The 14,251-nt window shown below is 41.5% G+C and overlaps 1 protein-coding gene across 2 annotated transcripts in view; it reads right to left on the bottom strand.

The window, feature by feature from the left end:
• Positions 1-279: 279 nt before the first annotated feature.
• The window catches only part of LOC118231122 (protein Wnt-7b-like), a 29,063-nt gene continuing 15,091 nt past the window's right edge, over positions 280-14,251 (bottom strand). For both annotated transcript variants that reach the window (XM_035424640.1, XM_035424639.1), the window contains exons 3-4: positions 8,430-8,701; positions 280-5,143 (exon numbers count right to left, since the gene is read on the bottom strand). In XM_035424640.1, coding sequence (XP_035280531.1) covers positions 4,664-5,143; positions 8,430-8,701 — 752 coding nt within the window. In that variant the 3' untranslated portion in view covers positions 280-4,663. The remainder of the gene's footprint in view (positions 5,144-8,429; positions 8,702-14,251) is intronic.

The raw sequence follows: 14,251 nt of genomic DNA on the forward strand, positions 1-14,251 counted from the left end.
CTCCAGAGAAAATGTACATTATTTTCCAGAGTTTGGCTTTTTGTCAGCCATGTCAGTAATCCTTTGTATGGTTTGTTGAATTATGATTTTATTACTTTTTATGACTGGTGTGATTGATTAAATGGTCAATGACATTTATGCTGTTTTCCTCTGCTTTATAATTAAGGTTGGCGGTCAGCAAGAACAGCATTCCCCCCAATATCCTTGTTTGACTTCGAAATAAAAGATTCTGTCTCTTCCATTAGATTAACTATGACAAACAGATATTTTAATGGCTCTGTTGAACAACATTGACAAATCAACATTTTAGGAAAACCATTCACAGACAATGTGTGCCAGTAGATTTTACAGTGCTCAGCAACTCCACAGTACTGACCAAACCAATTACCAGGGTAGTCATTTTTATGAAAACACCCCAAGTAAACTTGAAAACAAAACGCAAGCCAAGGAGGGTAGAAATGAACTATATCCTCGACCCTGGATGTCTACAGTCTTGCAGTTTTTGCAGCCCTCTTTAAACATTTAAAACATTCATATCAGGACAGAGAATCATCTCAGCTGGGTAAAACAGACAGTGATTCATTGCATTAGGGGGTGAACCTGACAGTGATTGGTTAATTAGAGGGAGAATCAGGCACTGATTGGTTGAATAATGAGATAAATCAGAGAGGTGATTGGTTCCTTGGTTCCCCAGAACCATGGGCTATGCAACACTGCTTTACAGAACCAGCTCACCAACTTTTCAGATTCAGGTCAAATGCTGAATACATTTCTAATTTGCATTTGCACATTTGGATATCTGCATTTGCATTTGTGCATTTGGCATCACTCATTTGACCATGCGTGTGATTGATCAATGCAATTGAACCAATTTAGCTGTAATGTCATATCATGAAAGAGAAAAAAACACTGTCAATGCAGACGGGAAAACAATTAACTTGTTTTCATAATTTATGATGAACTATGAATAGTTCTCACGGTGCAGTTCGGCTGCGGGTAGTTCCCATGATGCAGTTCGGCTGTGGGTTTCAGGGTTGACTTTTTTTCGAGAGGGCGGGTGGCAGCAGGTGGGCAGTGCATTTATTGGACTGATAATTAAACACTGAAGGGCTCCCTGACAATGCCCCACATAGAACTAAAACACTTTATCCTGAGGCCTTGCAGACCTCCTCCTTCTTTAATAGGTATACAGACTGAGCCAAAAAAATTAATAAATAAATAGAGAAATACTGTGATATTAAGCCTATTTTATTCAGTTGAGATTTAAAATGAGAGCTGAAATCATAAACAAAAGCAAATAATTGTGTTGCTTACAACAGGAGGATCTGAATGCATTAAATGCTAGAGAACATAATTTTTGTCCCAAGATGGCTGCTGTCTCCTTGGGGGAAAAAACATAAGAAACATCAATCTCCATTTTAAAGTTATTCCCACTCTGCAGGCAGATTGAATACTATTGCAAGAAGGTATCATATCGTATTTTAATTCACTAGGTCTTAGATATGCAGATCATGTGAACAGTAACAAACTTATATGCTTTTAAAAGCTATTTGGAAATACAGCTACAGCAGCTAACTCCTGATTTTCAATGTCTTCTATGGACCAATAATTCGGTCACTTAGAAAGAGCATTATCTGCAGGAAAAGAGTTTCTTATGTAAAAAACTTGTAATAACTCTAAAAGGGCTGCTTTTAAAAATAAATTGGTGTATTATTACGTAAATGTGGTAAGCATAAACATTTCTAGTTTTGTACATTTGGAACTGCCATAGAAATTAAAATAATGAAATGCAAATATTGTACAGCAGAGATGCATTATTGACATAAATATTTAACTAACTGTTAGCTTGGTGCACATGTAGAATTATGATTAAACTGTAAACTTCTTGGGTAAATGAATATTCCTGAACTTCAGCAATCTTGCTCAACAATCAAAATTTGATACAGCTAGCACCTAATAAGTTATTGATTTAACCTGCAACCTGATGCTACCCATATAACGTGAATACACATCCCACTTTTCTTAGTACATCAACTAAATGGAGACTATTTAATATGTGCAACCAAGTTTCAAAAGAAAGAAAGCAATTGCTGGCATTTGAAATACAAATAACAGCCGGAAGAAGTGTTTTGTCTGATAAACATGGCTCCATTTGAATTCACATTAATACGTGACTGAATTAGGTTTCATTTACAGTAAAACAGCAACAACAACATTCAAACACTTGTTTTAATTAGAAGAGTGTAGTTAAAGAGAAAACATTTTGAAATAAGACAGTACTAATATTAATTAAAAGATTGAAATATATTTCTCTGTATATAAATAATCTAAAGTGCCAACATTGTAACATGCAGTGTATGTAAAAGGTATGCCTTTATACACATATTATATATATTTAATTTACACATTAAAATTTATTTAAAAAAACATTTGATTTAATAGGTTTTGTTTATTTTTCTTAATCTTTCACTTAATCTTTTGTATTGCAGTCCTTGGAAATGTGAAGTTATATTTCAGGCAATATTGGAATGTACTTCTAATCTTTTTGCTAGAAATTAGGCAGTATATAGGCCTATGTTTCTTGTACAAAAAGCTGCATCAGTTTTTTTGTGTCGTTTGGCCAATACTAGCAGCAGCCATGTTGAATGTCATATTTCCATCACTAGTGGAAATGGACAAGTTGTGGGTATCTGACACATATCAGACACATATCATTTCCATGTTTTCCACAGCTTATAGAGCACTTCTCTAGTTTCAAACTCAATGAACACAGAGGCCCAACGGCCAAGTTACTCTTCCATCATGAAAATAGTTTTGAAATTTGGGCCAAAGGCTGCAGCCAGCAGTCAACCAACATTTGTCAATAACTTTGACTGACAGTGAAATGCGAGTGCATTCAATCTTTTTTCTTTTTCCAGGAAACACAGTGGAGAGTTCGGCAATGAGTCCAGCATTAACTTGGCAATTTGCGTTTGTGAAATAAATTTTTAAATTGTGTGCATTTATTTTCAAATTATAACTGAAATACAAGTTTTGACTGAATGTGTTTCAGGATCAGATTAAGAACTTGCTATATTCATAGTCTCTCGGTGAATTTCAGAACTCGATAAACTGATGTTTCCATCTTCATCTGAGCTGAATCACAGCAAAAACAAACAAAAAGAAAGCATTCGGTCCAAAACGTGACAACACATCCAGCATTGTAATTGATTTCACGTTCAATGGACTGAGGAGGAAGAAATATGTAGCAAAAAAGAAACCAGAATCCATTGTCCTACCTACTGACCACAGGCTGTGAATGCAAAATAAACCAAAATAATTCATATTGATTATGTGACTGTAATCTATATATAGGCCACACATGAGCTAGGGGATACATGCTCACCTGCTTGTAAAATGTAAACTATAACAGGAATTTTTTTTTTTAAGTTCAACATACTAGTAGCAATGAAACCACTGTGAGGAGGAGGAAGATGAGGAGGAAGAGGAGGATTGAGATATTCTAAAATATATGCACCTTCAGTCAAGAGTTTACACATTTGTTCTTTTACACTTAGTATAAAATAAGACATTTCTACCCGTTAGTGCTTTGTTTTAAAGATACTATAACATAAATAATTTATTTTCAGTGTTCAAACAGACAGTTCCAGTGTGACTGGACAACAAAGATACTCCACCATGTTTTTCCAGTTGGTAGTTAGAGAACTTAATGTGGAGAGACTCCAATTCTCAAAAGTACCCAAAAGGTGAGAAACTAATGTACCGTTCCTTTTGATAATGTTCAAAAAACAAGATTTTGAACATTGAAATAGAACACACTTCAATTTCCCCCAAGAAAACCCCCAAGAGTTGCATTCGAAGACCAGTCTGTGTAATGAGGAATAATTTTCTCCCGTTTAGTCTTTCTGCTGAATACTTTCATTGTCTTGCTCCACAACATCCTGGGAGTCAAAGTCCCTCTGTTTCCTTTTTTAAGTGTTCCATAAAAATAGAGAACTACAAATCCCACAGTGCATTGCACAGTTCCCACCTGGAGGCAAGATTTAATTCTTATTATATCACAATTTCCAGTCAGTTTGGGATTCATCAGTGCATAAGAACACATCTTTTTTTCCAGAAAAAGATGTGCGATCTAATAGTTTAATAGATAATTATCTATAGCCATTTTTACCAATTTATTTCTTTATATTTGTATTTTAAAGCAAATAGATTCTGATGTGCAAAAGATGCCAAGACGAGTCGATAGTCTTAATTCCAAGCTGTTTAACCATTTCCAAATTTCCTCTTCGTTTCTCCATTCTTTTCTCAGTTTTTCCCATGTATCCCACCATGCACTGCCCCTCAAACATTCGTACATCTGTCCAAGTCGATAGCGTTATTCCCATTTTTAAAATCCACTCTCTTGAACCATTTACAAAATGTATCATTTTCCGTTCTTCTCTCTTTTTGTCCCAGCATGCACTGCAACCTCCAACATCTGTTAGTCTGTCAAGAGCTGACATCAAGATCTCCATTCTGTGACTGTTCTCTTCATTAATCCATTCATTCTCATTCTCAGGTCTTTGTTTTTCTTTCTTCTTTTCGCCCCTCCCCAGTGCGCACTGCTCTCTCCAGGGTCCCTCTGTCTGTCTGTTGGCTGGTCCGTCAGTCCCTCTCTCGGGCCTCACTTGCAGGTGAACACCTCCGTCCTCTCGCTGCAGGTGTTGCACCTGACGAAGCAGCACCACTGGAACTTGCAGTTGCACTGCCACACCCGGGTGTACTGGTGCGTGTTGTAGCCCCGCCCGCAGCACATGAGGTCACAGCCGTCCGCGTGGGGCGAGGTCCGGTTGCACAGCCTCCCCTGCGTCCCCACGCTCCCCGTGGACCGGTCCTCCTCGCAGTAGTTGGGCGACCGCTCGATGTAGACCAGGTCGGTGTCCACGGGCTTGCGGTAGCTCTGCACCTTCTTCACCTTGAGGAAGGTGGGCAGCCTCAGGCGATTGGCCGGCACCGCCTCCACGTGCACCGCCTCGTTGTACTTCTCCTTCAGGATGTAGCCGATCTCCCGGAACTTGGGCAGGGTGGTCCAGCACGTCTTGGTGGTGCAGGACCCCGAGACGCCATGACACTTGCACTCCAGCTTCATCCTCTCCTCCAACACCTGATGGGGGAATGGAGGGGGCGTGTCAGACCAGTGCCTACCAGCTTTCACATTATGCTATTAATGATTTATTAATAATAATAATAATAATAATAATAATAATAATAATAATACTAACAATAATAATAATAATAATAATAATAATAACAATAATAACAATAATAACAATAATTAAACAATAATAACATTAATAACCTAAAGATATAGCTAAAATAGTTTGGTCTTGAAGACTGTAGAATTTAGTTCACTTCTGTTCCTTGGGTGCATCCATGTGAGTAGCTAACAAAAAGATTAATAAAAAATGGTTTAACATGTGGAATTACATTTTATTGTTTACAATTTATGTTCCAGTTCTGCTGATGTGTTACATCTGTATTTATCTAAGAGAAAGAGAGAGAGTGAGAGAGAGAGAGACAGATAGAGAGAATTATAGTACCTAGCTCAGTTTACTAATCTGAATGCTGAAATATGGACTTTTTTGAAATGTCATTAATTGTTTCAAAAGCAGTAAAGATAGACTCCACAAACAAAAAATCAAGAAATCAAGCTGTCTTCTGATTTTCAGGGTCCCTGCAAAATATAACAAAAATTAACAAGGAAGTATGACTCAGAGGGGGAAATGAGATAAAAAATATTTGACATTTAAAAAGCTATTAAAATGCAGGCTATAACAGGACATTCTGAACTTAACTGTATTTTACACACCATAATGCATGTTTTCAACATGAGTCAAATCAATGCTATTACACTGAAGGTTTGGCAAGGCCTACTCAACTCTGTCCCTCCTACAGGTCAATGTGTGCTTTTCTTTGGTAAAAAAAACTGTCTGCTCAAAATGACTTGTGCATTCTTATTGGTTGTCTGATAATTCCCCAGTTAACCTTTGGAACAGTTGGCAAACTCAACCATCCAATTCATTGGATGAAATACTATCTATTACATGTGTATACTCAAATGAGCAAAACCCCATTTTCTACTTTTTTTGAAATTCTGAAATGAACACTGATGCCAGATATCTGTCAAATATAAGGAAAATGCATTTGTTTGTTTAAGCTTCACTCTGTAATTCCCTCTAACTTCCAAAACAGCACATCAAATGTCTGAAAAAATAAACGTAGATCTCATATGACCATACTTTTATACTATTATTCTAAAGTTATGTGGAGTCTTTGGTTATTCAGTAACAGACTTGTTGCACAGACAGATGACTATGAACCATTTGCATCTGGATCATTGTGCATTTTGGGAAAAGGCATTAAGGAAATAAATATCAGGCTGATACTTGTGAGAGCCAATTTTAAATTTGTTCCAGAAAGTACAATAGTTCTTACTGAAGGACATTAATGAGCTTTAAGGCAACTTGATGCGTATATATTATTAATTTAAATCAAACGTGTCCCTGACTTTTACTGTAGTATACATTCATATAAAAAGTCCCGTCATTTATTTTAGTAATGAGGAGCCTGAAAGTGATCTGAAATACATCTGTGGCAATCTAACCTTCATAGTGTTCAATCTGATACTTGCTCATGCATGGGCGTCCAGTAAATACACGTATACACAAATCCAGAGTCTCACAGTCAGACTTTCTTCAGACGAAAAAAGACCTGGATTCAATCAACATTCGTCCTTTGCTTACAGACATATGCAAAAGTTTGTTTTCCCCAGAAACACAGCGTGGTGAGTTAAGCAATCAACCAAAGTCAATTGTGCAGACTGTCCTTGTGGAGAAAATAGACACGCTTGCATTCACTTGTGTGATTCAGTTAAGAACAGACGCTGAGTTTCTCCAGGCCAGGGGCATCTGTGATTGAACGGCAGCGCAGTTCGGTTTGTGGCTTATTCGGCGGTGCATCAGGGCTCTGCGGTAAACAGCTGGCTGATCCAGTATAACTAGATGCGTTCCTGCCCTCGCGGGTCAAGGGAACAGGGATGCATAATATGATTTCTGTGCTCGTATTAAATTCATAATTCTTTCGTCAAAAAAAAAAAAAACAAGTTTCTCCCTTGTTTTATCTGGCAGCAAGCAAAGGGCAGTAATGATTTCTTCGAAAAACTTGCACAAAGTAATTGTTTAATCCACTCAAAACATGCCATACGGCGCATACAAAAAAAAAAAAACCACATTGTCTTCAGACCCGAAATTTAATTCTCTCATTCGACAAACATCCTTGGGATTCTCTTTGGAAGGGATATTAAAATGGAGGAGAAGATTCCGTTTGCAAACCTTTTTGGGTGCAGTTTGAGGAAGGAGTCCATGGAACAGGCTGCAGTTTTTGTAAATGAAATGTAGCTGACGAACCCATTAGAAATGTTCACTTAACATGGTGTCCATCTGTATCTGTCGTCTGCTACGCATTAGTTAAAAAAGGAAGGAATTAGGATTTCTTACAGAGATCACTCACCCAACATCTAAAGAATGAAAAAATTGACTTCATATGTTTTTGGCTGTTCATGTGGCGCTCGTGGGGGGGAAAAGACTCCGTCTGCTTGTGGCGGAAAAACAATCGCGTGGAGCGCCTGGAGCGGGCGGGCGGGCGGTCACTCCCGCCTAAAACGCAGACGCACGCTGGCTGATCATCGCTATTGCGAATTCCGAACGCCATTTCAATCGGCGGAAGTGTATTCCCTTACATGTAATCAAATTCGGGGTCCGCTATGGGTAAACTCCCCGGGTAAAGACGTGTGTTATGGAAATGGCGCTCACGGTCTTTTCGATGCAGACGCTTCTGATCAAACATGAAGTTTTTGGCGGGAAAGCCTGTAATTTCAGCATCGTTTTCACCCGCAGTGGAGGGAGTGCTGGGTACAGGACGAAGCTCGCCGGGAGTACCAGTTGATGTTGTGCTATATTTGTCCTATTGACCTTAGTGTTATTCTTACATAAGAAGTAACAATAGTTAAGATAAAGGTGAACTCGAGAAATGAATTGAAAAATGACATTTCCTGTGGCGGGAATTTTTTCCTTTAAAAAAAAAAAAAAGAAATTATAGTCCAGACCTAGTTAGAAACGATTTAGAATGTTCAACAGGCCCATGCACGTATGCACGCGCACACCACACACACCACACACACACACACACACACACACACACAAAATTATCTGAAACAAACAGAAACAAACAGAACAAAAAAAGGACCTTTTTAATAGATTAAATAAATAACCAATCAGATAACTAATGGTAACACATAAGCATATGCAAATTCTACTAATTTCCTACTAATCCGCTTAATTGAAAGTCAATCGTGTTGTTTTGTTTTCTGTGTTTTTAACTGTTGCAGTTACCTTTCTTCCTGCCTCATTGTTATGTAGGTTCATCAGCCGCCTTGCGCTTTTTTTGATCTCGCGGGCGTCTACGAACCTTCGGGAGAACTCGACGCCATACTTGACGTCCGCCGAGCAGCCTCCCCACTTCCAGCCCTCCTCCTGGTTATAGAAGCCCTGCTTCTCGCGGTCACACCCACAGTTGCTGAGGTTGCCCTGGCTACAGGAGGCTGTGACCGCGTGGGCTACGCCCGCAGCCGTGATGGCGTAGGTGAACGCCGCCTCCCGGCTGCCTGTGAGAGGAGGAGAGGGAGGGAGAGAAAGAGAGGGAACGAGAGAGAGAGGAAGGGAGAGAAGCCATCAGAACCTGAGACGACTTGTTCTGGAGAGGTGTGGTACTTTTGCAGATCAAGCCTGGAACTTAATGTTCTGGAGGCGTGATACATACGCAACTTAAACCTGGAATTTCCATTTTTACTTCGAAAAAACGCCTTTTGCACAAATGCAAGACAGGAAGGGTGACAACTGGACTGACAGGTACAGAAGACAGAAGAGCTCCCACCAGAGTATTATGACTTTTCAGAACACTTAGTCCAAATCAGGCAAGCAAAGCAGCTCAACCGTCTCTCTCCCCAACAACTTCCCCCAACTCATATTGAGGGATCCCAAGGCAGTCAGAGACCTGCCGGTAGATGTAATCTCTTCAGTGTGTCCTAGGTCTGCCCCTGGATCTCCTCCCAACTGCCTGGAACATCTCCAAAAGAAGGTGTCCCTGGGGACATCCTTATCAGATACCCGAACCACCTCAACGGACTCCTCTCAATGCGGAGGAGCAGCGGCTCCACTGTGAATTCCTACCAGATGGCTGAGCTCACCCTATCAAGGAGAATAAGCCCTGCAACCTTGCGGAGAAACCCCATTTTGGCCATTGTATCTGTGATCTCACTCAGTCACTGCCCATAGCTTGTGACCATAAGTGAGGTTAGGGATGAAGTTCGACTGGCAAATCGAGAGCTTTTCCTTTTGGCTCAGCTCCTTCCTCACCACCACTGTCCGATGCAATGCCCGCCTTACTGCGGCCGCTGCACCTACACAGCGGCCAATCTCCCAATCCCCTTTACCTTCACATGCGAATAAGACCCTGAGATACTTGAACTCCTCCAACTGGGGCTGGTGCTCCACTTTCACTTGAAGGGACAAGCCATCATTTTCAGGGAGAGGACCAAGGCCACATCCCAACCACATCACACTCAGCCAGAAACCGTTCTAATGCACATCGACGGTCACTTTGCAATGAGGCCAAAAGGACAACATCATCCACAAACAGCAGAGATACCACCCCTATGTCCCCAAACCAGACTCACTCGAGACCAGTCTTAAGATTATGTCGATGAATACCAGGAACAAGGCACACCCATGGTGGAGTCCAACACCCACATTGAACTTAACTTGCCAAGAATGGGAACACAACTCTCGCTCGAGTGTACAGCGACACCTTACATTCCTTATATTAATACATTTATTTGGCCATCCTCCCTGTGCCTTTATAGTGCATGCTATCACTGAATGCTGTGGATTACTTTCACATGGGAAGGTTATTTTACACTGAGCCTGAAGACAGCACTTGTGGCTGAAACTATTGCAGGTGCTGTCCAAAGTGCTGAATTACTCCTACGAGCACCTTACAAACTGGCCACATTATAACAGCAAGGTCTGTTAGCCTGCTTACAAACACTGACATCCTTCTGGATTTACCAGACAATCTAATGGCATGATTTGACAGAAAATATCTGATGATGTACAGTCCCAGTGGAATAATGTCTTTCATTGCATTATCAAATCTTTATTGTCAGTTCTACAATAGAACAGACAATTTGACGTAAACTTAAAGAAATTAAAGAACTATTTCCCAGTCTACTTCATAAGTAATCACATGGCAGCATGTATCCTGTGTATGCTCATTGTGTGATTAAACACTGATCTCCTAATAAAAGGGTCTTGGTTTCCTCTAAACCAGGAAGCCTGTTGTCTTATGTGTTTTCTATGTTGTTGGACTGACAGTCACCTACTCTAGATGAATAGACAGTTACACACATACATAGACTGACAGATAGGTATATATATAGAAAGACAAATACATCTAAACATAGACAGAAGACAGACAGAGAGGCAGTCAGGAGGATTGACAGACAGATAAATACAGTACTGGCATCCCAAGAGGATGCTTTTCCACAGATTGTAGATGTGGCTTGAAGGACAGAGATGCACATAACTTCAGAAAATGCATGTGGGATTGTGGGGGGCATAGAGAGGCCTTGCTTTTGCATAGCAGGATTTTGTTTTGGAACTTGCTTTTGCATTTGCACTTGATTGTATTTGCACTTTTCCAAAGCTGAGGATTTCTTTGCATTGCTCTTGCAGTTTTTTTTGCAGTACCCTGAAAATCAATGTGTCAGCGATGCCTTTGAGGCTCTGGTTTCCATTAAGAGTCCAAAACTCATTTTTATTTCCTAGTTTTAAAAAAAATTTCCTTTCAAATATTTCCAATTTGCTCATGCATTCATCTGGCTTCGAAAGAATGACTCCACATTTATAATTTGGGGATTAAAATATTTGCATAGCATTTAAAACAAAGAACCCCAATTCTGACCAGAGCAGAAATATGAAACTTCCCAAATATTCATTTTCCGGATGTTTTAGCAGTTCATGCACTGCAGTGCGTAACTCTTGCTAGTGGGAGTTTCAGGACTGGAAATCCGTGGAATTTTCTTCTTTCGGGAGTTTAAATGAGTCAGAGCTGCAGGGATCTTTTCTTTTTTCTAGGGAAATTGTCTGAATGTCCAGGAGTCTGTGGCTTTGGCTGGTTGGGAGGAAAAGGCACTGTCATAATACAAGAATGAATTACCCACAGAACACAATGCATGAGGCCGGTGTCATTACCGGTTGAGCCGCACGGACAGCGACTTTTTGTTTCCAGTTCAGATGTCATGTGTACATATTACAGTGGAAATGATGGCATGCAACAGAACCATATTTTAAAGGGGCATAAAGGAAAACCCTGTAACCATTTCTATTAATGTCGCACTCCCACTGAACAACAAAAAGACAGTGTGGTGGTGGGTGGGTGGGGTGGGGTGTGGAGGCACATGGGACTTTGCAATGGACTGCACTTCTGTATTCCCTGTCGCTAGGCTGTGGTCAGTTACTATATGGTCAGTTGTCCAAACTGGGGTGGACCTCAGAGATTTCTGTTAATGTCTTCTACACTGCTTGTTGACTCATATCCGTTCAGTGCTCCGTTCACCATGGTGACCAGGATTTGTTAAATGATTTGTTTTTGGGAAGCATGTTTTTTCGATGTTCCACTCAACCTGGAGTGTCCGCTCTTACATTTAGTCCAGCGCCATCTGTACGTCTTCCTCTGTGGATTGGGCAGGGCGCAGCCACACCCGCAATCTCCCACGAGGTGCATGTCCCCAGCGGCTGCTTGTCTTCGCTCCCACCAGCCGAACTGCGCAGTTATTTCTGCGGAGGGGTTTGCGTAATGCGCAGCTGATGCGAACTACAGTCCGATCAGCAGAGTCACTAGCGCGATGGGATATGCACACATTTCCCAGGAATCTCGGCTCTTCAGGGCTTCCGTGAAGGTGTACATGGGAATATGCTGGATTTCAGCATCTGTGAAGGATGTGCGCACCAGGGTAAATTCTGTTCCTGCGAGTAGATGTGAAGGCAGAACATGGTTAGGACCTCCACTCTGAGGTTCTGTGAAGGATCTATACTCTGGGGACTGCTTCTGCTTTGCAGTTCTGAGGAGGATGGGACAGGAGTGCTGCGTAACCTTGATCCCCGTAGGGTTCTGTGAAAGTACTGAGATACTTTAAGAGTCTATGTACTGGGGATCTTCAGTGCTGAGCTTCTGTGAATGACTTGTGTATTAGGCATCTTCACCCCTGAACCTCCATTAAAGATAGGTGAACTGGGGCAACAGCAGCTGGCGTGAGGCTCTGTGAAGGATGTGTGTGGGAGCCCTGTGGAGCTTTGCTGTGCAGATGTGCGGTAAAGTGGCCAGCCCAGTGCCCTGAAATGAATTCCACAAGAACCACCCTGGGATATCCTAGCAAGCTGCCAGGCAAAAGCTGGACTGACCAGAAAAACCTCAGCGGACTTGGACAGGTTCAGAGACGAGGGTCAAGAAGGGGGGGGGGGGGGGAGGAGGAAATATTAAACCAGATGTCTAATAGGGTTTTTGGGGCAAGTGTCTGTAACGGTGTCCAGGAGCGCGATTTAAGCGCGGCGCGGTTCTATACGTAGGGCAGGTAACGCCGGGCGTTTTTTTGGCAGGTGCTCGAAGGGGGTGCGGCCTTCACCTCAGGTGACCACTTTCCTGGCCTGGAAAAGGCATCCGCCAGAGAGCGGGCTGGGACGTTTCCGAATGCGGTGGCGGCTTTTACGATGGCCCGTACCCGAGAGGGAAGGAAAAGGGAGAAAAAAAACAGGGGCTAGCAGCAAACCGCTGAAGCGCATTTCACATCAAATGCAGCGAACGAGATTTACGGCCTGAAACCGTACAGTCAGTTTTCCCAACACGCATTGTGAGATTTTCCCCTCCGCCCCAAACGGCTGCACGCTCCACTGATGTTGCCACAGCAGAGTAGGAGGACTCTGGAACTGTGGCAACACTGGAGGCTCGCTGCTTCCAGCGCAAACTGGCTTCAGGCTGTAATTCTAGTCAGCTCAGAAATTCACGGAATTCAATCGACATTCATCCTTGGCGTCAATCTTCTGTGAATCAAATCAGTATCCCTCCGTAACTTGGACCGTCAACATTCGAACTTGACTTTCTCCTTGACAAACATAGTTTGGAAGGTTGATTTTGGTGCATTTCATGAAATTGCTGCTTGTACTTGTGGAAGAAAAAACAGAGAAATACTTCAATTTGAAGGACAAAATATTGATTGAAATCTTTATGAGCTAAATTATCTTGTGCTGGAGTTTCACCAAATTTCTTTTGTTGAACAGAAGACAGAAAAAGAACACAAATAGCTGAAATCTAAGACTAAGCTGCCACAGCCTGGTCTGTGGAATGTAGTTTGCAATCATATTTTAAAGAGCAGAATATGACAGTGCAAATCATTTTTGTCATGTTGACATGCTGCTGAGAGACAGATAAAAGCGACACCTGCTGGCTGTGCTGGTGAACTTCGTTTCAGATAAATGTGACACGGACAGTCAGAGCAGGTGACTTTTCAGGTACACCCCGCAAATCCAATGATCTGATACCTGGCATGGCTAACCCAGACCACAAACCAGTGCAAATCAGTTACATCAGACGGTTGTAACAAGTTCTCACTACAATACCTCATATGGAAGAAAATACAGAAAAATAATTTGATGCCTTTTCTGACAGCAATATGCATTATTATCCGGTCCGATTTGGAGTCACTAATTAAGCATTTGGATTTACCCTTGTACAAACAGCATTTGCACACCAGGATAACCTAAGCTGAAGTCTGAGACTATTTAAAGGTCACAGTACTACAGGAGAGCCAGTGACTATTTGACACTCTACAAGTCACACACAGTTCTACTGGAGAGCCAGTGACTATTTTACACTCTACAGGTCACACACAGTACTACAGGAGAGCCAGTGATTATTTTACACCCTGCTGGCCACACAGTACTACAGGAGAGCCAGTGACTATTTTACACCCTACAGGCCACACACAGTACTACAGGAGATAATTAGTGCCGACCGCAGGTGAGAAATATCTCTCACTGATGGCAAACAGTTAACATCATTTATTCTTTGCGTACCTACAGTGCAAATATTCCCAGGCCAT

Source organism: Anguilla anguilla, chromosome 7, assembly GCF_013347855.1.
Source record: "Anguilla anguilla isolate fAngAng1 chromosome 7, fAngAng1.pri, whole genome shotgun sequence".
Lineage (NCBI taxonomy): Eukaryota > Metazoa > Chordata > Actinopteri > Anguilliformes > Anguillidae > Anguilla > Anguilla anguilla.